Raw genomic sequence first — 26,509 nt, forward strand, 5'->3', positions numbered from 1 at the left:
ATATGTTCAGTGCCCCTCTTACTGGGGTGAAAAGGATGAGTATTAGGAACAATATCCTCATGAAAACCTGTAGAATTAAAAAAATAATTTGCCTTGAATGATTTCAATTATCATTTTCTTTCTGAAATAGGGCATGTCCTCCTGTGTAAACGTGATTTTACGATCTTGACTGGCATATTCTGCAATCATGCAGCTGAAAACTCCACAGTCGCTACTATTACTTTGACGTGGTGCATCAGCAACATTCTCTATTGTATATTCCGACATATCCAGTATTTTACTATGTTTATCTAATGATTCTTGTTCTAAATATTCTTTCAAGGCTTTCAGAACTACTTGGTTAGTGTTACCTAGTGAATCATAGTATTTTATGGTTTTGTGCCTCAAATCGATAATTGTGATGCACCAATGGTTATTGTTAACGTGCACAGGGACTAATATAATATCGTGAGAGAATATATCTACTTTGCGTGTCCATCTACGGACCGCTTGGTATCCTGCTTCCAATAAACGTAAGATGAAAAATGTGTTCATGGAGTATATTTTTGGCAGATTTAAGTTGTCTTCCTGTTTACTTCGATCTTCTAAAAGTTTCAGATAGAAATTAATTATATTGTCGTTGAGCCATTCTCCTTCCATCAACGTTCTTATGTCTTCCCGTGTTATGTCTATTTTAAATTTTGATGCCAAAACCTCGTCTTGAGCGTCACCATTTATTGCTTTTTCAATTATTTTTTCTTTGATTCCTTTAAATTTGTGAATACCGTTTCAAAATCAATTTTATGTCGCTGTACTGCCGTAGGTGTACATTTAATTGACGAATGAAACCGCTCATTATAGTTCCTTACCGCTTGTTGGATAATTCGCCGCGGGGACAATCCATTCTTCTGGTTATAGATAATCCTGAATTTTTCTACTAAAGTCTCGTGGAACCTTTCTATATCTGCAAGTCCTGTATGACTATTCGGTTTAGTTAGATGCATTTCGACATCCTCCTTCTGTAGGAAATCTTTTATCAAGATTCCATTACACTCGTTTCCAGCGACTAACTTTTTAGGGTTTCCAAATTTTGTAAAATGTTCCTCTAATTTTTCTATAATCGTCATATGATTTTTATCTGACAGGTAGTAAACTGTTCCAAATTTTGAGAATTTGTCTATTACTGTTAAAAAGTTATGTTTCATGATGGTATATATGTCTATGTGTATAATTTCGTTTAGATCTTTTGGGGTTTCACTATATAGAAATTTGGGTTTTATTGGTCGGCGATCGTATTTTATTTCTTGACACACTTCACACTGGTTGATTACGATATTTATTAGCTCTAATAATTTAGGATAATAGATTTTATTTTTTATCGCATTGAACGTCTCCTGGATGCCAGAGTGCAGACTCTCTTTAACGTGATATAGGGAAATTTGCCTGACGGCCTCTACTTCGCTTCGCATATCCTCTGCTCTAAATGCGCATCTAACAAATTTTATTTGATTATCGTTTGAGTACATTTCCCTAAGTTTTTCTTGGACTAAATTGTATTTTCGATCCGATATTTCAGAGAAAATTCCAGTGGTACCCTTTTTAATGTAGCGTTTGAAGATGTCAGATAGATTATCGAAGTCATATTCTGCAATATATATTATCCGTTTGTTATGAATTGCCTCCATTTCTCTAGTTTTATCATTAGTAAGGATTATTTGAGTCTTGTACTTGTTGACTATCTCCTCTTTGATAGGGATGTGGTCAAGTAACTCTTCGTCTGCAGAGTGGACTGTTGCCATAGTGACGTCATCTTCGTCTTCCATGTTAAACAGCTCTGGTAACTCCGAATATGAGTTTGTACGGCTTAATAATTTGCTTGATGTTTTCTCATCTGCATCTGTTTGTTTAAGCCTGCTCAGAAAATCAGCGACATGATTTTCTTTTCCCTTTAAATATTGTATACTAAATTGGTATTCCCCTAGTCTCAGGAGCCACCGTTGGTGCTGTGGGGATAATTCTTTTCCTTTATATTTTGCGTGTAAGAATTTTATTGGTTGGTGATCCGTAAATAATATGAATTTGTTACCGTAAAGGTAAGGCCTGAAGTAGTTCACTGCCCACATAATGGCCAAGAACTCCTTGTCTGTGGCCGAATAGTTTCTTTCATGCTTATTTAACGTTCTTGACGCGAAACACACTGGATGTCCTTCCTGTGATAGTACGGCACCAATCGCATAATTAGAGGCGTCTGTTGTTAAATGGAATTGCTTATCAAAATTCGGAAACTGGAGAATAGGTGGAGAACAAATCAGGTTTTTAAGTTTTTCAAAAGCCTCTACATAGTTTGGATCTTTGGTATTGATTTTAGCCTCTTTTTTAAGGTATTTTATCATTGGTTGTGCTACTTTGGCGTAGTCCCGAATGAACTTTCGATAAAATCCTGTAAGACCCAAAAAGCTCTTAATTTGTTTCGTCGTTTTTGGTAGTTGTACGTTTCTAATGACCTCAATCTTCGCAGGATTAGGTTTAAAACCATCCTTTGTAACTATGTGCCCTAAAAAGGTTGTTTCGTGCTGCATGAAAGCACATTTGTCGACTTGGACTTTCAATTTGTGCTCCTTTAGAACCTTAAATATGTCTGTTAAATTTTTAATGTGTTCCTGTAACGTTGTGCTAAATATAAGCACATCGTCTAGGTACACAACACAGGTTTTATTTATAAAATTTCGTAAAATGTCGTTCATAAGCCTCTGAAAGGTGGCGGGCGCATTTTTTAGGCCGAACGGCATCCTAACGAACTCATATAATCCGTGAGGAGTAACGAATGCCGTTTTATGCCGATCTTCTGGTTTTATTAAAATTTGATGATAGCCTTTCGCTAGGTCTATCGTGGAGAAATATTGCGCCCTCCCTAGTTTGTCCAAAATTGAGTCGATATTAGGCAACGGGAACTTGTCGTCCACCGTTACCTCATTTAACCTTCTATAATCGATTACTATACGATATTTAGGTTTTCCTGAGTTGTCCGTCTTCTTAGGGACGACAATCAGAGGGCTTGAGTATTTTGAACGGCTCTTTGTTATAATGCCCTGTGACTCCATTTCCGTTAATTGGCGTCGCACTTCTTCCTCGTGCTTGGGCGGATAGCGATACAGTTTAGCATTTATCTGCTGGTCTGTCGTTGTTTTTATGTCATGCATTATAGTTGGTGTGCTGGTGAGTTTGTGACCTTCTTTAAAGAATATCTCCCCAAATTGTTTGATTAATTTTAAGATTTCTCGCTTTTCTTCTTGGTTTAAATGGTTTAATTTCAGTCTACTAAGGTAATCAGGACTTGTAGCTTCAAGGAAACATATCTCTTTCACCGGATAAGGTTTATTTACCATTTGGATTACTTGACCATTAAGGGTAACAGTTTTATTTTCTAAGTTTATTATCGTTTCCAACTGGTTAAGTATATCCATCCCTATAATAAAATCATATTTCCTTTCTCCTAAATCCCTAACCTTCCAGCGAACTTTAAGTCCTGGTGGGGCATTGATTTCGATTGGTGAAGGTGTATGCACCTCGAAATTAATTACATCTATGTTAGTAATTGTGCGGAATTGTATTGGTTTGATTTTTATTTTCTGAAATTGCTTTAGTTTCTCGTTTATTAAACTAAAGGATGACCCTGTATCTACCAAAGCTATAAATTTTGATTGGTCTATTGTAATCTTGATTAAGGGTAACTCATCCGAGGCTAATTGATAAAAAATTGGCCTCCTTCGTTCGAGTTACTATCAAGTTCGGAAGGTTGCCGTGAGTTACTAGAGGGCTTTCGCAATGAGGTGTTTTGGATATTATCCACCTCCATGGGCTCTACTTGCTGATGCTTTCGAGTATTCGAATATTGACGTGAATTACCCTGTCTATAATTGGCTTTAAATTTTCTGGAAGGGTTGCGGTTACGGGTTTCGTTCGTATTTTGTGAGTTGGAATTACTAACATTGTATTCCTCCCTGTTGTTGTATTGTCTGTTATCAGTGTTTTGGTCGTTTTGTCGGATGTCTTGGCTAGGATTTCCTTGATACTTTGGATTATCCTGAGAATTATTTTGACTCCAATTTTTTCGAAATTTATTTTTGTACTTTTTATTATTGAAATGGTTATTATAGCTAGACACGTCAGTTTTCCGGAATTCTGGTCTGATACAACTATCTTCGAAACGTCTCTCTCTCATGATTTTTACAATTTCATTTACACTTTTTAGACTATAAATTTTCTCTAACAATACACCCTGTGTCATTTCTTTGACAACATTTACCAATAGGGATTCAGCGCTATTTAGGTCTACATTCATATCATTCTCATAATACAATATAATTTCCTCAGCCTTATATTTTAAATTTAGTATATCGATAGCAAGATCGCTTACCGTATCTCCTCGCAGGTTGGTAATTTGTCGGTAAATTTCCGCCGGTTCCAGTTCCGGTCTGTACCGTAGTTTCAGGCTGCTTTTGATGTCCTCCCAGTTGTCGGGTTCAGGTAAACCCATAACAGCATTTTTCGCCTCCCCTTGGATTTTTTCCTGGTATATTGCCCTTGTTGCTGCTTTCCTTCCATTTGGATCGGTTATGTTGTTCAGGTAGTACTCCACGTTTTTGATAAATGCATTAACGGACACTGGGCCACTGCCCGTAAAACAACTCATGAACTGGATCTCCTTCATGATCCTGTGTCTATTTTCCGCCGACTGTTGTTGTTGTGTTAACCGTTCTAATGCCTCTGCCAACTGATGGATTTGTTGTTCTCGTTCCTGAATTTGGTGTTGCAAATGTTGAACTTGTTCTGCCATTTCTTCCTGATTTTCGATGTTCCTTGTCACGTCAAATTTATGGCAACGTCTCTTTTTGCTGCTAAGCATTCGCTAAGCACTTTCACTCTTTATATTATTATTGTTATTAAAACTGAGCAAGCTTATATGGCAGTCTCACCATATAATTTAAAACAGTTTGGGTGACTTCCTGTACTTGCAATATAGTGATTTTAGCTGCGTGTAATTAGGTAATACGTTAATTGTTTAATTAATTGTAATCAATTGGTTCTTCGCGAACACTTACTATGATTACAATGTGTGTTTTTAGGTTTTGCAATCAAAGGGTTCTTTGCGAACACTATTTTTGATTTACAAAATTTACTAATTGATTTATTAAGGTTTGTAATCAATTGGTTCTTTTCGAACACTATATTTGATTTACAAACTTGTGTTTTATTGTTCTTATTATCGGCTGATTCTTCGCGAATAATCACTTCCCGATTTACAAAGTTGACCGACTGCGCCAGTTTCGTTGTGGCCTTACGACTCGCGAAAAAAAAGAAGTTGTCCAAATTTCACTTGTGATAATCCACAATTAAGAAAACAAACACTTTGTACTTTACACAATTTATTAATAAAACGATTTCAAAACTCCACGGACAGCATTACAGCTAATGGTATCGAGAACGGACTGCGAGAAACCACATATCAGTCGCTAATTTATTCAAAATAAAATGCTGACCTGTCGTCTGCATTTTTGCCATATTATGGAATTTTTATAAAGGGTCAAATTGCAAGCTGCTTACTCAGCTGCATGTGCAAGGTGTTGCATTGCATTTGCTAGTATTTCATTATACCTAGACTGATATGTGACTAGCGCGAGAAGGCTTATTTACTTACTTATTCTAACTTAATCTAATCTAATAAATAATACTTAAATCTAATTCTTATAACTAATGTTTTTATAGCGCTCACAATTTCGCGCTTAACCTCTGTGCACCCCTACCAAGCAAGGAGTGTCGAAGAGAGAGACAATGGCGGGTTTTAATGCAGAGCTCACAATTTGGCAAGGCCTTAAGAATGTGGGCAATGGGGTGGAGTTACCCTCCAGATAAAGTTGCCTCATGAGTGGATTGGGGTGAATCTCCGTTCTTTCGAAGAATCGTTCTAACAGGTTGAGAGCGAACTCTCGAAGAGGTTTAATTTTTGCTCGCCTGTACACTTCGGCGTTGCGGCCGCACTTCTTGGTTTTCCAATTGTACGACAAGCCGAGGCAGTGTCTCAAAATTTTGCGCTCGAAGGACTCGCACTTCTTCATAGCTTTGGTCGAGCAAGAGATCCATGTAGGGGGTCCGTAGCAAAGAATCGGTCTTATGAGGACTTTGTATAGGGTCAGTTTAGATTTAGTGCAAAGTCCTACTCTTTTACGAAGAATAGGGTAGATTTTACTTAGTGCACCGCGTGCTCTGCTGAGAACAAGATTAAGGTGGGGGTCGAATCGTAGGTGCTCATGAAATAGCATTCCCAGGTATTTCATTTGTTGTGAACTGTTTACTACGGTATTCCCGATGCGTAGCTTTAAGCGTTTAGCTTTTCTGTGGATAGATCTAGATCCCAAGTATCTGGATTTTCTCCGAAGAGTAATAACCTGTGTTTTAGCCTCGTTGATTTTTATCCCCCAGGTCTGGTAGTACTTGCAGAGATCTGTTAAGTATTTCTCAATAGCATTAGCTGCCTTACCGGGTCGGAGGCTCTACGAGAAGATAAGCGTGTTGTCAGCGAACTGTAATAGTTCTGTGCCGCTCTCTGGGATTGGAGCGTCGGCCGTGAAAATGTTGTAGAGTGTAGGTCCTGAAATGGATCCCTGCGGTACTCCAGAAGTGACCGGTAGGAGATCGGAATAATCATTTCTCACGCTGACGTAAAAATGCCTATCTTCGAAGAAACTTATTATAAGTCTGATCACCGGGATAGGGAAATCAAGGCTGATTAATTTGAAGATAAGTCCGTTGACCCACACGGAATCAAATGCCTTTTCGAGGTCTAATGCACACACTACTGTGGGCTTGTTATTGACGTTAAGTCTGCTACTCACTGAATCGTGAAGGTAGCTTAGTGCGTGTTGGGTCCCGTGCTTTGTCCGGAACCCGAATTGATGGTTCGGAATAATGTTTTTCCGATCGCAATGTTGGACTAATCCCACTGTCCATACTTTTTCGAAGAGCTTGCCCAAGTTGGAGAGGAGAGAGACGGGCCTGAAGTTTTGTGGTTCGTGGGAGCTGCCTTTTTTTTAATGGCGATTATTTTTGCTACTTTCCAAGTAGTGGGAAAGTAACCATTATTGATGCAGTTGTTGAAGACTGCAAGAAGGAACTTCATTGATGCCCTAGGGAGGTTTTTGATGACAATATTTGCTATGTCATCTGGTCCAGTTGATTTTTTGCCGTTAAGGCTTTTAGTGATGGCTGCGAGCTGTGATAAGCTCAAAAAGGTTTTTGGGTCATTTGGTTTGCAGGATGGGTTAAAGGTGGAGAAGGTAGTTAGTTTGAGTGAATGCTCATGAAGAAAGTCTTTGATTGTCGTGTCTACAATCGAACTGACGGCTCGGTTGTTACTAGGTGAAGGAGAGTTTAGTTGATTTAGGAAAGACTCCGCGAGTATTTGAGCTTTCCTAGCGTCACTGCCGATGTTTTCATTGTTCTTGGTAAGAACGAAGTTTTTGGATCTGTTGCGGCCTGTCAGCCTATTTATATGTACAAACATATTAGATCCGGGTTTCACATCTGCTAGCTTGCGAGTGAGTTCCTTGCTACGGAATTGTTCCACCATTTGACGGATTAATGTACTAAGGCAGTTAATCCGCGAAATTAACACTTTATATTCCGTGTTAGTTCTGTTGCCATTTTTGTGAAAGTTTCGCTTGAGATTTCTGCGCCAGATTTTTCTGACTTTCAGGTGTTTCATTATCTCGTGCGGCAGTTTATTGAACTGAATCTCATCGATTTTGAGGAGCTTTGTGTTTCTGCGTGTAGCAGAGTTGATTGCATCAGTCGCCAAGATGATGGCCTCATCGATTTCTTTGTCCGTTAGATTTTGCGAGACAGTGATCTTTTTCAGGTTTAGCTGTGGTGCTAATTCTGCCCTGAATTTATCCCAGTTAGTATGGGCGAATGATCTTATTGCGCTGGGTACTCGCTTTTGCAGTTGAGAGTTTAGGGAAAGTATAAGTTCAACTGCGAAGTGATCGGACATCCCTGGTAAAGTTTTGCACGTTAACACCTGCAGTGTGAGAGTGGCGTCTGCGGACATTAGAAAATAGTCAAGTATTGACTGACTTGCAGGCCTTGTGGGTGTGTCTGGCAAGATCATCTCAAGCTGGTTTAATGGACTTTGATTATGGATCCATTTTTCGAGGGCAACCCCATTTCGGTTTTTTGCCAAATCGCCCCAGGAAGTGTGCCGTGAGTTAAAGTCCCCACCAAAAATTAGGTATTTAGATTTAGACTGGAGATCGCTCAAGATTTGTAAGTCTTGGCCCAGTTGTTCAGAGGGAGAGTTACATTTTATGTAGACTGCAGCTATTAAGATGCGTCTATTGTCGTTAGTTTTAACTAAGGCCGCTGCCGCGGAACAGGTCTGCAGGTTTTTGATGGAGACCTTCTCAAATGCATAGTCTTTTCTGACTAAAAGGGCGGAACCGCTGTTGGTGTCGTCCCGGATAATGTTATATCCGGTAAAATTAACGTTGTGCCTGCTTTTTAGATGTGTCTCTGAAACACAGAAAAAGTCTGCTTTCAGGGAATCGACCAACTCTTGTGCGGCGGCACGTTGGGCGTGTGAGACCAAGGACGCGGAGTTAAATGTGACGACTTTTAACTCCATAAACTCATCAAAAGTTGGATAGCGGCTAATTGTCGCTGTTCATTTGTTTGGGCCGAAGCGAGAGTTTCGACCAAGTTTTGGAAGGCCAATTTGTTGCCTTGAGGGACTTGAGGGGCTGTAGTTCTAGGAATAGTGTTCCTAGTTGTTTGGGTAAGAGGAGTTTGGGGGGCTGCAGCTCTAGGGAGAGTATTCCTAGCTGCTTGAGCGTAAGAAACGCCCGGTTTGGCCAAGCTTTGTGACATCTGAGTCACCGCCTGTTTGGCATTCATGGTCTCGGCATTTTTTTTTTGCCCTTCCAGCTTCCCTTCTGGCAACCATGTCCTTGTATGCCGGGCATCCGCGATAGTTGGCGGGGTGTCCGGCCTGGCCAGAATTGCAGCAAGTTGGTTTGTCTGCGGTGGGATTTGAGCATTCCCCTCGCACGTGGGTTTTCGCGCACCTCACGCACCGGTGTACGATGGAGCAATTGATGGCGATATGCCCGAAGTTTTGGCAGTTGTAGCACTGCACTTCTTGAAACGGCTTGACTTTCTCAAGCGAAATTTTCTGGTGAAGGATACATTTCACCTTAAATGCTTCGTTTAGATCTTGTTCTGGCTCGAAAGTAGCCATGAACAGCCCCGATTGCGACTTCAATGGAAGTGCCGGGTTCAGGCTGTGGGCCAGTTTGTCGGCTCGTGTGACTAGATTTGAAACACTTTTCAACTTTAGGTGCGGATACTCTTCGTTGAGTTCGCGTATTATGTCAGCCGGCTCAGTCTCTCTATGAAGACCACGGATGACCAAGGACTGAGTCCTTAAAGCCGGAGGGGTACTGGTCGTGGCATGCAGTCCCTTTTCCTTAATAAGGTTGAAGATCGCTGCATGATCCTCAAGACTTTGAGCAAAAATGAGGGTCCTATCGGCCCTCGTATTTTTTAGGGTTGCTTTTAACCCTTTCTCTTTTATAATAATATCCTCAAGAATTGAGGAACATTAATTTTATACCCAGTGATGGGCGGAATTTTTGCCTTTTTTGGTCGGGTAGCCTGGGAGGAGGGTGCCTGAGGGTTTGCCGGAGGGGCATTAACTCTACTTACACTTTTCTTTGTTTCTCTTTTTCTTCCGCTGGACGAAGTTGAACTCGTCGCCTTCCTCTTCTTGGATGACGACGCACATCTCTCCATCTTGATGATGTTGTTGATCCTTCTGTTGTTGCTCCTTCAGTTGTTGTTGTTCATGTTGATGTTGCCGTTGTTCACGATGATGTTGTCGTTGCTGCTGCTCCGACGTTGCGATTGGCATCCTCCCTTCGAGGGATGCCAAGCGATCCTCTAGCCGCTTTATAATTTTTAGCTGACAGTCCAGCTGCTGGACCATCGCAGCCTTTTCTTGCTTTAGCCCCTAGATTTTTTCGAGGAGGGTTGCGTTCATTGCTTGCAGCTCTGGGGAGCTGCCTTCTTCTTCCGATGACATCTCCTCGGGGTGTATTATCTTACACCTCTTGGCGGACATCCTGTCCCCAAGCCCGTATTTGCTGTTGTGCGCAGCAGCTCTGGAATGTAACAATATTTTTTTAATTTAATGTTCTTATAATAGTTACCCTTTTTCGGACGTGAATGACACCACTGTCCAGAACGTATACTTCCTTCTGGATTCTTGTTCAGCTCTGCTCTTAATGACCCTTTGCTTCGAGAGCTTGGGTCGTTTTGATCATCTCCAACTACATTTCATTACCAAAGTACCACACTTACACTGGTCTATACAGTGAGAAGCTCATGGCAACTAAGATGAAGATTAAAATCCAAAATCCTTGCATTCACCACTGCATTAGCAATCATCCCTGAACCTCTTCATCGCGTTTGATTAATTAGCTAATAGATACCATCTTTTTATTGATTCGGGAGAGCCACAGAGTAGAGGCAGAGGACCCAACCACAGGTCTAGTGAAATTGACTTTATGTAATTGACTTTTGATGACAGTAAGTAGATTGGAACTCAAACTCTAATCTTGCGAATCAACTTCATTTCAAATTGCAAATTGCTGCTACTGCTGCGAGCTGCCGTCACTTTGCCATAATTTTTTTGACATGAAACTTTGCCATTTGCCAATTATCAGTGAAACTAGTCATACGGAAACGCTAATATATCTCGTCATATTTCATCCCCATCTGGGTTCCTCCAATTATATGAAATTGCCAATGGCTTTAATCTCAATTCCATTTTCGTTTTGAAGCGTTCCCAATTAATAATTGAAGACAATCCCCCAGAGTGAATCCTAACTGAATTTGTTAGTGTGTAGCAGTCTCATACGAAGCAAGGAGAACGAGAACGCAACCCCCAGACAGGAAAGGCATAGTGTATAATTAAGAATCTCCCATACTGGCCTCTTTGACCTAAAGTCGAAGTTGTTGAGAACCGAGGCTCTTAGTTCCTGAAACTTTCACTCGTTGCTCCATTGATAACGATCCATTCCAACAATAGTTTCTCCTCACCCGAATCGAATAAAATGGAAGGAATAACCTCGGGGAATGGAAAAGCTAATGCACTCAAACACTTTGAGTCGGAGGACTAAGGAAGCGCTCGGTTCTCGCACTATCTGAAAGGATGTCAGTTTGGAAAGTTCTGCTCATTAATTCATAAAAGGTTTAAGAGTTTAAAATTACTTTCAGCAAGGCGCGCACTTTGAGAAAAGTTCAAGACGTTTCATTGTATGGATCCAAACCATTTCCTATGGAAAAGGGATGACGAGCTAGGTTCGTACCAAACCAAGGAGGAAATATATGTAGCAATATCGGTTAATTTTGGGAGGGAAGTTGCAAAGAAGGCAAAGATTTTCCTTTCTTAGTAGTTCATGGCAGTTATAACCCTGGAAGGCAATAAAATCCATCAGAATTTCATAGTGAATATTATTGACATGGGAAAACAAATTCTCGGATATTTTCCAACTCAGTATGTGCATTAACTAATTTCTTGAGACAAAATGGGGATATGAGAACAAATCCTATTTTGTGTTGGTTTTGTACCCTGAAAACCTCTTTTCATTTCGTTTGCAGAGCAATACGTACATCCATATTTCGGGAAATAGGCCACGAAGAGCTCCTGCCACGACCACATTAGAATAAATTCAAAATTTCCAAATCACTCAACGACCCACACGAGTCCTTCTTCCACTCCACAAACCGCCATGTCCAATTTCGTTGGTCATATTTAGAAATTTAGGGTTTTCCAGATCATTGCTGTCGGAAAATTTTCGTCATTACCGAAATTCATTGTTCATTAGGTTTTTAGGACTGACATCGTCGCCATTGTATGCATGGCGGTTGAACAGATGGAAGCGCCATCAAGGATGAAAATCAGTTCGTTTATTGTCCACATAATTTTCCATGGAGACATTAGATTCCAGGCTGGACTAGAAGATAAATCATTTATAACCAATTCTATTATTAATTTTGCAGATTCGAAATCTACAGCCTTCAGTTCAAATCGGATGGAAGCACACAGCGGCTTACAGTTGATGGACCGCAGGCGGGAAATTGGTTTGCGGTTGCCTTCATAAGTTGGACAGACCCGAAGGATGAACGCATTGAACAGCAAGGTAGGATTAAATCTTTCATAGTTTGTTTGTCTATTATCGGATTTGCCTAATGGCAATGGGGTCTGATTTCAATAATAGCAGATTTGTGGGGAGTAGACAGGATGGAAAAGTTTTCGACAATTATTTTCGAAGGTAATGGTCTTAGCCCCAAAGTGATACCTAATTTGGATTTGTAGTTTATACCCAATATTTCTAAAGGTCTTCAATTGCTCATAAATCCAGGCCCTTTTACAATATGGCGAACAAAGGGATGAGTTCTGCCTTTATATGACATCTTATGTCTCATATGTCTTTTGTTCACTCCTTTGTGGAGTAGGCGACGTCCACACAATATCTTCTTTTATTATCGGTGATGGATGCATATACTTAGAAAACGCTTACCATCTCATCGGAAATTTTCCAATAACCCGGTAAGATTGTCTTATTAAAATCGGTTCACTGTCTATCTATCCGTCTGTCTTCGTTTTTGTTGAAGAGATGAAAATCTTCAAACACATTGGTCTGGTCAAACCAGCGTGTGGGCTCCCTGCCCCGCGGAACCACCATAAAGTATTACATCACGAGGCGGAGGCACCTCAGTCTCAGCTTGGTGACTTCAGTCTCAGCTTGGTCACCTTTCTTCTATATGCGGCGTACGTAACCGCGCTTGTCTCTTCTCTTCTGCCATTCACAGTTTGTGTTCTGGATAGATGCGATCATGGACTGGCCCGCAACCCAATTCTGTTGACGTGCTACCATTTTCGGCACCAGATTTTCTCGTACCAACACTCCTTCTAGAATCTTATCTAAATTCCTCCTTTCTTCCACAAATCTCGGACCCATGCCCTGGATCCTCTGGGAATCCATCGCTATTTGGACAGTCAGGTGAGGTCTCCAATTTAAACCTGTGCAAGTATTTTCGATACTCTCCGTGCCCCTCCCCCCTTCACCGTGTCGTCTCGCCAACCACTCCTTGATCGCAGGAATGAGCCTGTAAGTCCACCGACCCTTTCTCAAGCATTCCCGCAGCTCTTGCCATCTATTCATGGATCTGTTCCCCTCAGCGTTCTTCATCCGCGATAAGGGAGAGATTGGCTTCGCATTGTATATATTCGCCACCTCATCTGCCAAGTTGCCAATCGGCATCATTCCGCACATGATGAATGCTGCATCATCTGAGGCAGTCCAGAAGGCAGAACATACCATCGGGGCCGTGCTCCTGTAGACTACACTCAGTTTGTTAGGGTTGACTTGCATCCGCAACGCCCTCCTCAAAACTGGGGTTGCATGATTGAGGTCATCACTCTGACTATAAGTAACCTAGAGGTATACCGTGGGCCTGTCATGGTCGACACGTGTTGCTATAACTGAGCTTCCTGTCTATCACCAGCCCCAAGTACTTGATGGTCGGCGGTCTTCCGGAACTTAGTGATGAGGACCGCTTCCGGTTTTTCCTCCGCAAGTGTCAAAGCAGAACTCTCTAGCCAACTTTTAGCAGCACTGATTGCCTCGTCTGAGTATAAATCAGCATCTTCGAGATGTTTTGCGACAACACCACTGTGCCACCACCACTGTGGCGTCCTCCGAAAAGGGAAAATTAACTACATCGTTGTACATGATGTTCCACAGTAGTGGAACCAATATGCAGCTCTGCTGGACACCCGCGGAAACAACGTACTCCTGAGGTCCGTCATCGGTGTCATATCAGAGCCTGCTTTCAGCTATAATAACTATCAACGATAGCAGCGAAATAGGCGAAAATACCAACCTTCGCTAGGAATTTCCATCCATCTCTCTTCCTTCCACAAACGAACTTGGGACCGACTCCGGTCTTGGCTATTTTAAATTCGTGTTCTATTACTTGATGTCGTGACGATTGTAGTAAGTTCGATCCGTTCAGGGACGTAGGCTTTGAAACAACATTACAAATATTTTCATCACCGTATATTACTCATACTTTCATTATTGAGAACTTGCTGGTTTTAGCAAACTAGCCTGCAACATGCTACATTTAAATTCTTTTAGGTAGAGGACTATGCTTATCTGATAATAGCTTGTAGTAGGTCCTGCTTCATCTTGGCACAAATATCGCTTACTAAAAGCAACTAAGGTATTTGCGATAAAACTACCAGAAGCTTAGTTCCTTACAAAGCAAGAAGTGGCATTCCTCCTCCCACTCCCTTATTCAATGCTGAGGCGGTGCTCGAATGTACGAAACGATTTCATTAATGCCCTGTCAACTTGCTCGGAGGTCGCTGACACTGAATTTGGTAAAGATTGAATTTTCAACCCCAGCCCCAGAAATGGTGAAGAATATATGGAGAAGAAAGGGAGAAGCTTTCCCTCGTCATCGCTGATGAAAACTCCCGATAACCTCCCGGCCCCCTTAAAAAAATATAGAAATCAAAGCGGGTTTTTTATTGTGTGTATGCATTAATGTATTCGGCTTCCCCTAAGTCCTGAAAGCAAAGAATTACTAGTGACATTGGTAGAGGAGCACAAATTAACTTTCGCTCAACTATCAGAGAGTTTCATCGTGTACCCTCATAGAGTGACGAATCCCATCCCATAGATGCGTTGTCAAATTTGATTCCTGGATTTCCCACTACTTACCCTCAGGAGCAAAGAAACCCGCCTGAACAACTGCGCTTCATACGTCTATGGACCAAAATCTGAAAGTTTTTTCCTATTTAGTCACTGGGTCTCAGACTGCTGCACCCACTCAGATTGCAAGTTTTGAAGGTACTGTTTAATTTGAGCCCCATTACCGGAGAAGGTAAAGAGGAAGTAGAGGGAGAAACGGTAGATCATTTCCCTCAAACCCTATTTAAAAAATTTATGGTGCTCAAAGGAAGATATTTTGATACTATCAAGGTTTGATTTGTCAACCCCCCTTCAAGTGGAAAGGAGTAAGGAGGTTATGTAAAAGAAAAAGAAAGATGCTCCCCTCTAAAACCCCCTTAAAGAAACGCGGCGATCATGCTATAAATTTATGGTGCCCCAAAAGGGGTCTATTTTCATATCATTAATAGGGAGTGGCACGTCTTTACACCTACACCTCGGGAAAATTGCCTTTTTGTGGCATCATAAGTGTGCGGATAGCTGAGTGGTTAGAGCACAAGGCTGTCATACGAAAGTCGCGGTTCAAATCTCGCTGGCGACAGTGGGATTTGTATCGTGATTTGACGTCGGATACCAGTCGACTCAGCTGTGAATGAGTACCTGAGTAAAATCAGGGTAATAATCTCAGGCGAGCATAATGCTGACCACATTGCCTCCTACAGTGTACTGCAGTATACCGTTACGGTCTTGAATGAAGTGCTCTAACACACTTCAAGACCCTAATCCAATATGGATTGTTGTGCCAACGATTGTTACTATTATTATTATTATAAGCGGAAGAGCGGGGCTAGAAAAGGGGAACACTATTCCTTCTTTACCCCTTTCCTTTCCGGAGCTCGTTGAAGCTTCATAACCTTTCAAGCGAAGGGGGGCGCTGCTATTTTTAACAGAGCTGGACAGAAAAAAGCTACCATTTCTTTATCACACCCTCCTTACTCTGCCCGTGAATGGAATTCAAAGTTGAACCCTACCGACCTGACATCAAAATTGTCCGATTTTTAGGAAACCATTATTTAACAACCGCAATTCAATGAGTGGAAAAGCTTCCTCTTCTTCCTACATTCCATCCCCATTTCCTCCCCGCTAGGGGTAGGTTTGACAATTTTTCATTAGGACACAGTGAAGCCAATGGTGCTTTACGTAGGCACCTATCGTGAGACTTAAATCCTACGGTCCTCTTCAGACACGGATTGATTTTGTGACCACAATCAGAGCCCCGCTGAGACAAGCAACAACGGTACCAGTCTATACCAAGTGCATGGCTTAGCATTCATATTGGTGGATGCAAGAATTACCGAAATCTTTACCGAACTATGGAGTACGGCACCCGTGTTGAAACGCAACACCACGTCGAGGCCCGAAGGTCTCTTCTCGCTTGAGCATAACCACAACCACCATGAAACTCCCACTAGGGGGGCCAACCGCAAATAACCGAGCTGTCCTCACATAGAACAGGAGTTCACCCGAAGTATGTGAGTCCAAGGGCTTTCCCGGTTCCCATGGTACCAGTATACCAGTATAAGGTTTCGTGATCAATTTGCCACTTCAGATGAGTCCCCGTGCAGACTCGAGTCTGATCGCCGTAATTAGGCCTTTGGAGCATTCCTATTGCCGATGCCACCACTATGGAGGTTCTCCTCGGCCACTTGGTTTTGGTTTGGCCGATAGGGTTGCCGCCCCATCTTCCTCGCCGCCACCTTTGAGCACCCCATTAGGACACAAAAAAAAATTTAGAGCCTCCATAACTTTCTGAAGTGGGGCCAAGTGGCGATCATAATGAATTTTCATCGGGGTCGAAAAGGAGGAGCCTTCCTTTTAATCTTCAATAGACTCGCAAAAAAGCAGAAATTTAAGGGAAGTCAGTGAAACTAAATAAAATGCACATTCTGAATAGAAGAGTGACATTGAATCTGATTAGCTAGTAGCCTTTGAAGGATATGGATGGGGCACGCGGCAACCTGCGCCTACTTTCAAGACACGTGTGCCAGGCAACGCATCACTTAATAAGCCCAATGTGAACACTTTTTCAAGCATGCTTCTCTCACCACCTAATTGGCTTTTCCGTGTTGTATTCCAAATCCTCATCAATCCTAACAATCCTATTGAACCCAGATTTCTACATATTCGTAAGTCGATTGGCATTCATCATTTCGTCACTCTCCTAGTTGATCCTCTAGCTATCACCTGCGTCTTGCTTTTATATAATAATATGTAGTTAATACTCCCTAATAATCCTCTTACCAAACACTTCCTCAAACACCATTTCTCAGAACCTTCCACAATAAGATCCTTTCAAGGTGTCAGAATCATTCGGTTTTATCACACAAAGGAGCCGAAAATATTCAATCGTATCTTGAATATTTGTTACGTAAAACCTTCCACTTTGAATGAAAGCTTTTATACAAACGATTTCACATTCACAAGTTTAGCAATTCGCAGGAAAGGTATCCAACATATAAGAACCCATCATGATGTCACGAATATTACCAAGAATCTCATTCACGTGCCACGTTATATGTGGTCAGGATACAGGAATTAGACCCGAAATTCAGTCACTTGTTTATTCGCTCACCACTGGTCATTTTCTTGATATCTTCCGCATCATTCGAAATGCTTTCAACCCCTATAAAATTTGCTTCGACGATAGTCGCCCCCTTAAAAGCCGCATTCCATTAAGTAGTACCCGACCGGCCATCATTTTGACCCTTAGCACTTATTTTCATGGCTGGAATTATTGTACTTTCATGAGCCTCGGGTAGGATTATGTTGCATACATATTTTCACCACCCATCAGGGTAGAACTTACTCAATAAAGTTGAAGGGTAATTTCGGATGCCCCGCAACGTACATTGGTGATTGAAATTTTTCAACTTGCTCGGGTACTGCCTTCAGGACCATTCTAACTTAGAACCAATTAGGGGTTTTTTGAGTCTTTCCATATATGCTTTCTATTGGGGATTATCCCTCAAAAGAGCATCCAAAAGGGATGCTTCCGCGACATTTATGAAGAGGAACCTAAGCCTTTAGAGTAAATTATCTATGAAGATGTCATAATACTTATGTACCGGAATATAATGCCTACCCTCGACGTCAACCGAGACACCGCCGATCCCTGTTTAGATCCATTCATTCACCCCTCTGGAGCCGCCCACACAAATGTTTGCTACAGACACCAGGTACCTCTGGTGAAGTCTCCTTTTATGTACATTCATAAAAGGAGCTCCATCGCATATCCAACCTCAGATAATGAGAAACTAATTGCATTAGAAAAGCGTTTTGATCCTGGGCTCGGTATTCGCTCTGAATACGTCTATGGGCGGCAGTCTGGCATTCAAAACATTGCGCCCTCATAAATTTGATATTTAGAGCATTTCTGTCGTTTCGCTTATTGCGATGGTTGGTCGTTCACAAAGATCCTGTAATTGGAATTTTCTAATTATAATTCTACCTAATAATTCGCCAAGTATGGGTGAATGGGCCCATGAAGGAAGCATTGCCTTCGTCCTGGATGATTTTTTGCAGCTGCCCAACTCAACTATGGCATTCGACTGTGAAGAGAGATGTTGCCGTAAATTCCTCTGCATTTCTACTCCTCAGTCCCCTTAATGAGGAATGCCATGAGTCATGAATAGCGATGGCATTTGTGGTAACGGTTCCAAAACTTCTTGATTTATTATCCTTTTTGCTTAATTGAAGGTTTATGAAACGTTTATGGACGCTTCATTAGGAGAAATATGTTTTTCCTAATGGTTGTTTCCTGTACTGTGAGTACTACCGGGACCATTGACTTATTTATATAGTAAAATATATGTATGGACACCTTAGAAGACTATAAGGTCCTCTCATAAAGGACTAAAAATTAAACCTTGCAATCAAATTTACTTGACGGGTCTCTCTATACCGTAGTGGCAAAAATAAAGGTGGTGGAATGTTTTATCCGCAAGACTTATAGTTTTACTCTGGATTTTGAACTTTAATAACTTATTTTAATTGTCCTTTCCCAAGATAAATATCAATTTCACGCCACCCTCAGAACACATTCACGATCCTTAACGGAGGGAGGGAAAGTTTCTCAGTTTAGAACAAACCGGGACCAATAGGTACACATCGAGACAAACTAGAAGTCTCTGGTGTGGTCCTCAGCTCTCTGACAATCTGGATTTGGTGATATGAGCCTGGCTCTGCAAAGGTAGTAGTTGTGACGTGTATCAGAAGGCAAACCCTCGGGACCTTAGTCGGATAGTCTGACTGGAGAAAGTTTAGTAGACCGAGTCGACCCAATAAGCGCTGATCCGAGATCAACTATGCATAAATCAGGCCTCAGGGAACTGGAGTAGAGGCTCTGATCCCAAGGTGCAATGGTGCCTAACTTTTGCGGACCTCTTTCACAACGAAGTTAATCCAATGGGGAGTAAAGAGACGAAAACCAAGCGGGTAGTAGAAGGAGCAAGAACTAGCTGTGTTTGGACGCAGAACAAAAATGCATTGTTCATGCAGTGTCCAAAAAGGCGATATCAACAGCTGAAGCTAAAGTGAAACTCCAGGCTACGTAGGTCAATTATAGAGAAGTCTCGGAAAATAATGCGGCTCCCGTTAAGAAGATACCAACTCTAGTATACTACAGTACTCCTCTTCCATAAGGAAGCCCTAAAAGATGATTGAAACTCAACAGGACATAAAAGGAGTGGGAGCATAGTCGACCGCCCTTTCCCTGACAGTTACGAAGCGCATGTGGTCTGCAACATTCCTCTAGAAAGACATCAACAAAGGCGTGAAAACAGGCCAATGGAACTAGAAGTCTTACTGGACCACACTTCCTTCTCGAGCGATGGAACAGTAAACTGAAAGTACGAACCGCAATTCATCGATTGTAAAGCCACATTTGGGGAAAACTTCATCCAGGTAGTACCCAGAAGAAACGAACCACTTCATCACTACACGTAGGGAACGGTCTGCCTAAAATCAAGCCGAATACGAATGGCGAAACAACAAAAGAAAAGTTAAGGAAACCAAGGGAAACTATGCCAGTAGCTCTGCTCATAAAATCGACGAATGAGAAGACCTTTACGGAACTCCACGATGACACCCGTTGTAAATCAAATAAGGCAATGGAACAGATATCCCGAAGCCTATGTGTTCTTTGGATATCCAAGATCTCAATTGTCCTGCAGAGAAGAAAGAAGTAAAAGGGACCATCACACCCCAAAACCACAAGAAATCAATACCAAGATAAGCATCACTCTTGCCAACTTTTAAGGCCAATAATGGAAGTCGTCCAAAATTACTCGAGAAAACTGCTTAGCAGCAAGGACATCAGTACTGTTTGGGTAATATGTTGTATGCGAATAGCCCCCTACAAGTGTTGCAGCGTTTAAATAACGGACACCCGTTTCCAATCTGCCGAGAATCTTACAGGAAAGCAGCATATCATTGATGCAGGCAGATATATCAAAAAGGAGTTACGTTCTCAATAGATATTGTAGCTTGCCTATTGACAGGATTGCACAGATTGCGGACTCAGACGGCGTTTGCTCTTCAGTGCGAAATCGGCAAAGGCTAGTACTCGGTTGACATAAGCCGGATCCTACAAATTAACATGCACCGGAGTGCAAGCGTCACGAGTTGTTAGCGAAGTTTACTGTAGAAGCAAATAATCAGCAAACAGTACCGGAATAAGGATTCAGCTTCATGGCACCTAAGCTTATCAGATGACGCTGCTATCTGGGTTCGAGATGGCACACGATTTCGGATTCGAATCCAATGCCGACTCTTTATCTGAATTCGGTGCGGAGATAATGTCTTTGGACGTCTATCTAACAGCGAATGAAACGATGTCGAACTTTCGACGTGGACTTTAGAAGGCGCTGTCTCGAGCACCGGGAAGATCCTGGTTGAGATTGGCTTTAAGGTTATGGCGCTTAAATGGGGCATGCCTCGCCCAGTTTCCAGAAGAAAACGAATCCTGAAACCTGTCGATGAAGCTGTGGCTCGTAATTCTAAATACGCAAACCACGCCAACGTTGCGACGTGATAAAAGCATTGGAACCATGGCGTCGGTATCTTCGGTGTAGGGTTGGCAAGTTTTGGAAGACTTGTCGACAAGTAACCATCAGTGGATAGCGTTCCAAGTGATCGACGCTATTCCTCGGCGTACACTAGACCGGCGCACTTCTAAACATGCAACGTCGGAATAATGAACACTGGAAAATTTATCGAATACTCCGCAGGAGGACGGTCTGCAGTTGACATTATAGTTAACTCAACGACATGTGACGAAGTGATTAAGTGTGGATCATTAATAAGGAAATCCACACCGCGATAAATAAAAGTAAAGCTCGCTACTGAACAGAACTATTCGAATGGATGGGAATTCGTAGGCGCTTGATTATAAACTCGTCACCTGAAAAATCCAGGCTCTGAGGCAACTACATCCACGTAATGTCGAACAGATGGATCACATTGCATAAGTATTATTCCAGGTCGATATCAATAGCATGAAAGGCACTAATGATTGCCTGCTTTTCATGAAAGGGAAGGTCCTCTCTATGAAAAATAAAAAGATACCCAGGCCCGACGACATCCCAGCAGAGATATACACGAAGGTGGCCACCCTTCGGCAAGGGTCGCGCTAATCGGCAAAAATAAAGTAGACCCTGAACTGCCATCAACAAACCAACCAGTCTGTATGCATGACATAGCCGAATATCATCAGAGGCAGAATTGCTGAAACGGTACGTATTGTAAAAGGCTTATCCCCAAGGCGTTTCGGTTTTAGAACAGAGAAATCAACAGTGGATGCTAAGGTAGAGATTGGGCTGAGGCGCACCACCGTTGATCTCAAAGGGTACTACTCCTGGTAACGATTATTGGTACAAATGCCCTCTTTCCCGTAAGAAGGATAGCTATGCTAGGCACATTAGAAAATTCTCTCCGTATACCAGACCACCTCTTGCGTATATGGAGGAATTATGAGAAACCGCTCCCTGGTCTATGAAGCGATGGAGGATCAGTAGAGGAGGAGGAGAAGACCACAAAAAAGGAACACAGGCGTCCACCATAAAGCCAGGCGATGGTGTGTGTTGGCACGGATACCGAGCTGGATATACCTAAAAGTGATTTTTATTTAGAATATGACAGATCTTAACTCCACATTCACTTGATGTTGGAACGGACCAAATGGAGGGGCACTTCCTCCCACATTTTTTGGTCCACGGACCCCTCGCTTGGAGCACAGCACCCAAGTATACAAGAAGAAAAACTGACGGTTTAGTCAGAGTCAGAGGTGCGTCCCAGAAGAACAATTGCACCCTATTACCGTGCAGTGTACAGTATATAAAGTATTGAAGATAATATGTCATTCAAACCCGTAACCTACAACAAAGTTCCCTACTTCCAAGAGTCTCAACTTGGTATCTGGTATTAAGTACTCTCCCAAATGCCCCAGCCTACTTTGCACAAGTGCCAGACACTGTCCCAAAATATTTATGGACGTTTCGTCACTTTTTTGAAAAAATTTACATACAGTGTCTGTACACATATTCTCGCCTTCTCCAGGTGATAATTCAGCCTGCAGTCACTAATGAGGACTACGATCCTACGATCCGGAAGCTCTAAAGTTTAAACAATCCTTCGCGCGCCTGAGTTCACATCTGCAATTAGTACTTTGGACTGTTCCATTCGATCAGTACGGTGCTCTCAGCCATTCCTCTTCATTTTTAAGTCCTATGGCCATTAACCCATTTCCATTCCACAGAAAGACTTTGGTCCATGTAACGCGTATATTTCCACCTGAAATATACTAATGAGCTTAACCATTAGGTCAAGGTGCGTTTCTCTTGGACCCCGGCACCCGCTTCCTATGCTGTGAAAAATCCGCCAGACTATTAGATAATCAATTGCAGGCTTAAGCTGTAAGTTACTGCCAGACTCTACCAGTTTGCCCTGCTCCTCGAAGATGTGTCAAACATCTTATCAAGACTGTTGTCTTGTTATCTTTTGGTATCAGTAGTGGGGAATACCACCCAGAAAAAATATCAATTCTCCTTCAATTCTAGGCAGCTCCATTTCTTGGATCTTCTGGAAATTGCCTTTCATACTTGCATCTGTATGTGCATATGAAGAGAAGTGAATCCAGAAGAACCTCTACTGATGCCGTTAGGAATGTCATTACCGCATTGATACATTGGCAGCCCAGTCTTTGCAGTTGTGCCTGTACAGGTTACCGCTCATAATCATTGGACTTGCTATTGCAATATCCTGGATAGTGTTTTTAGAATGCATTCCTATTTTTTCCCTGCTATAAACCTGCAAGTCATCAGACCCCTTGTGGCTTTCCGTCATATGTGTCCTCCATTGTAATTTTTGGTCTAGTGTGATTTCCAAATAATTTACCTTTGTTACTCGTCTCACCTCTATGCCATATAATCTAATGGCTCTCAGGTACTTAGGTACGCACCTCCAAGTGAATGGTACTACATTGGCCTTTGCTGGATTGATGCACAGGCCCGCCTTCCTCACCCAGGTACTAGTGCTTCTTAGTCCAGTTTAGATTCGATCACATAGTGTATCCTCATATTTACCCCTACAGATTACAACAATGTTAACAGTGTAATCCGGGGCCTACATTCCAGTGTTTGTTAGGTTTTCTAGGAGTTCGTCAACTATCATACTCCTCATTAACGGTGATAATACCCCACCTTGTTTGCAATCTTGAGTAGTGTTCAAGACAATAGAGTTTGCACCTAACGGAGATGTGAAGATTCACTTCCAAGGAACGTCCGAACTGTGCCTGTCATAAAGCGGCAGATATCAGCGTACCGCTAGCATGGATTATTCCGAAAATGTAGCCGCAGATTACTTGTGACCAAAGTGGTTCATTCTGCAGCATCGGTAAGGAGGGAAACACGGACATGTGAGAGCAACGATAGGAGGTACGTCATGGTCACGCGCACTTAAGAGCGCTGACGGTGCGCGACGACTTCGGGAAAACCTCAGGTGAGGCAGCGTGTATAACTGCAGAAACATTTTGATAAGTAAAGTGGACCCTCTGTACAAGAAAAGAAGAACGAATCGATTTGAAAAGAACACAGAATACCAAATAACGACAAAACAAAAATCACTGAAAAAGTAGCAACAGCGGTGAGCTGATTCGCAACGAGGTCGCTAGATTTCCACAATCAATGATTCCCTGCATTAGAAATGGATTCAGCGACTACAAGGCATGATGATTACAAGAAGTATCTGTAACGATGCAGGTTGGACGATTCTCTATTTCGTCCTAAATGTAGTTACACATCTGAAGACCCATAGCATGTCATGTTCTACTGTTCACGATTTCGCTCAGAGAGGAGAAGTTTAGAAGATACCCTGAAAGTCAGCCTAAATTTGCAAAATATTGTCAGGGAAATGCTGAATTTAAAGGGAAACTTATATGCATTGGAGTTCATAATAAGAAGACCGAAACGGAGTTTGGCAAGATGAAGCACGCAAGGAAAGCGCAAAGGTCGGAAGACTCGAAGATTCACTCAACTCTCGGCGTCGTTTCTTCAGGTTTGATACCCAGGTCACCTATAGCTCTTTGTGTGAACGATGATCAATCTAGAGGTTTTCAGCCCAGAAAATAGGTTGGATTATATTGTTTTCCATATAACCCTCCAGTACCGACTTTGTAGATAATTTCCACTCTCTATGAAAATGATTAGAACGAAGAAATTCTCCGAAGGATAGTTCCCAATGCCCAGCTTGTAAGCATTACAACAATCGACAAAGCAAAGAAATTTATATTGCTTTTCCCATGAGACTCTGTGTATGCCCATGAGACCAAATTTCTCTCAGAAGAATGGACATTACCCCATCAAAGTTGCCGCACTATTCCTGCAATAAGAAGCAGTTTGAATTGCCAAAATTGGGGAGACATTCGGTGCATACCATTCCAAAGCATTTTCAACCCGTCTTTTCTGGCCGAGTAGCTCAAATGAGTACATCAATCTGAATCCCTTTGCTACTGTACTGAAATCGTCAGAAATTCCCTTTATTTTCTTTGAAATTCAACAGGTTTTCAGCAACCGGAATTGTAACGTATCCTTTAAATTCAAAGTCGGATTAAGTCCTTCTATCTCTGCTCGTTTCATAATAACCCATTCATCAATCGAGGAAAATCTAAACTGGGCCAAAAGCTTCCTTTTGTTAAGCCGATATTATGTCACATTCGAAGCACATAACCGCCACATATTTTCCCCACCGGGTTATACCTACGAAATAAAGGGGAGAGTATTAGACATACCCGAAAACTCACCAGTTCCATTCCTGAATCCTAATATCCACAAAGCGTTTCAGCCAGTTGAAATGCCAACCATAACGTTATAGGGGATTTAGGATGCTCAAAATCTTCAATTATTGCTTTTCAATAACTGACTGAATGCGGAATCCTTCCAGAAGGACAAAAAAGACCCATCCATAACTCCTCTTTATATCCCGGACATCAGACACTGAAGCACTATCGTTGCATGTCGTATGGTCCCGTTTGACTTCATAAAACCTCGTAATATGGCTTTTCCTTATTGCTTTAATGTACATAAAAATCGGCCGACATCGTAGTCATATTTGATGCCGTGCTCCTTTCCACGGGCTGAACATATTGATTACATTCGGCTCCATTACTGACATGGCCGCTTTTCCTAGTTTCCTTAAATTCGAGATTTTGTTGCAAAGGCGTGCAGGCTGATAGTACAAGATGGGGTGGGCTTTGAAGCTTTTAAAAAAATCCACATTCAAGCAATTTAGTAATAGATTTTAATAAATTTTATTCGGACCAATCTCCTTAGTTCCTCCAAGTCTACAACATCCTTTCTGTGAAAACCAATAGCCCCGAAAAAGTAATGATTTCGATCCCTTTGAAATTCACCATTAAGCCATGCATTAAATCAAAGGTTTTGAATAATTTGAGGACCATTCTGGTGTGACAAAAGAGGACTCCACCATTGTTTTTGACCATCCTAGTTCCTCCCAGTTCAGTGCAACTAAAAGTTATGTCAGCACTGTGACATGAAACTTGGCTGTCACCGTCACGGGAAGTAATACTCCGAAAATATACCTTTCCATTAGGAGCTGGGACAAGTCGCTTGGTTGGTTAGTCCCTTTGTACGTGTTTTGTATGGGTTGTGGTTAATAACGTAAATTAACGAGGAGAGTTCTCTGATTCCAGCATGGAGCTGCTCTTTCTTTTAATGGTTCCCGGTACACAAAATGCAGAAGGTATGCGTTACATCTATTGGTATCAAGGACACTTGTCAATTTCCTCTTAAAGTAGGAAATCAATCGCTCCCTCTTCCTATTTAGATCGCACTCATAAGCGGTAGGTTTGAGCTCCTTGGGGAATTAAGGCACATGGCTTGGAAACCAACTAATTGCGCTGATTGTCGAGTCTCACATGTTCAATATCTATGTAAGCTTTCTCAGCATTCTATCGCTAATAATACGCAACTGAAGTGACCACAGAACGATAAAAGGAATTCTAGGTCATATAAGGGCAAAAGTCACTTCTCTGACTCTGGGACGATCTAATATGACTGCTAGTGAATACCATTACTGGATGGTTTGATACATGGGATTTTAGCATCTAATGATGATGAGAAAAGCACTCGCTAAGACCACTGTAAAATGTTTACAGGTAA

The 26,509-nt window shown here is 41.9% G+C and overlaps 1 protein-coding gene across 2 annotated transcripts in view; it reads left to right on the forward strand.

Moving 5' to 3' along the window:
- LOC119651045 overlaps window positions 1-26,509 on the forward strand; it is a 185,594-nt gene that overhangs the window by 141,703 nt on the left and 17,382 nt on the right. For both annotated transcript variants that reach the window (XM_038054367.1, XM_038054368.1), the window contains exon 4: window positions 12,097-12,236. In XM_038054367.1, coding sequence (XP_037910295.1) covers window positions 12,097-12,236 — 140 coding nt within the window. The remainder of the gene's footprint in view (window positions 1-12,096; window positions 12,237-26,509) is intronic.

This window comes from Hermetia illucens, chromosome 3, assembly GCF_905115235.1.
Source record: "Hermetia illucens chromosome 3, iHerIll2.2.curated.20191125, whole genome shotgun sequence".
NCBI classification, from domain to species: Eukaryota; Metazoa; Arthropoda; class Insecta; order Diptera; family Stratiomyidae; genus Hermetia; species Hermetia illucens.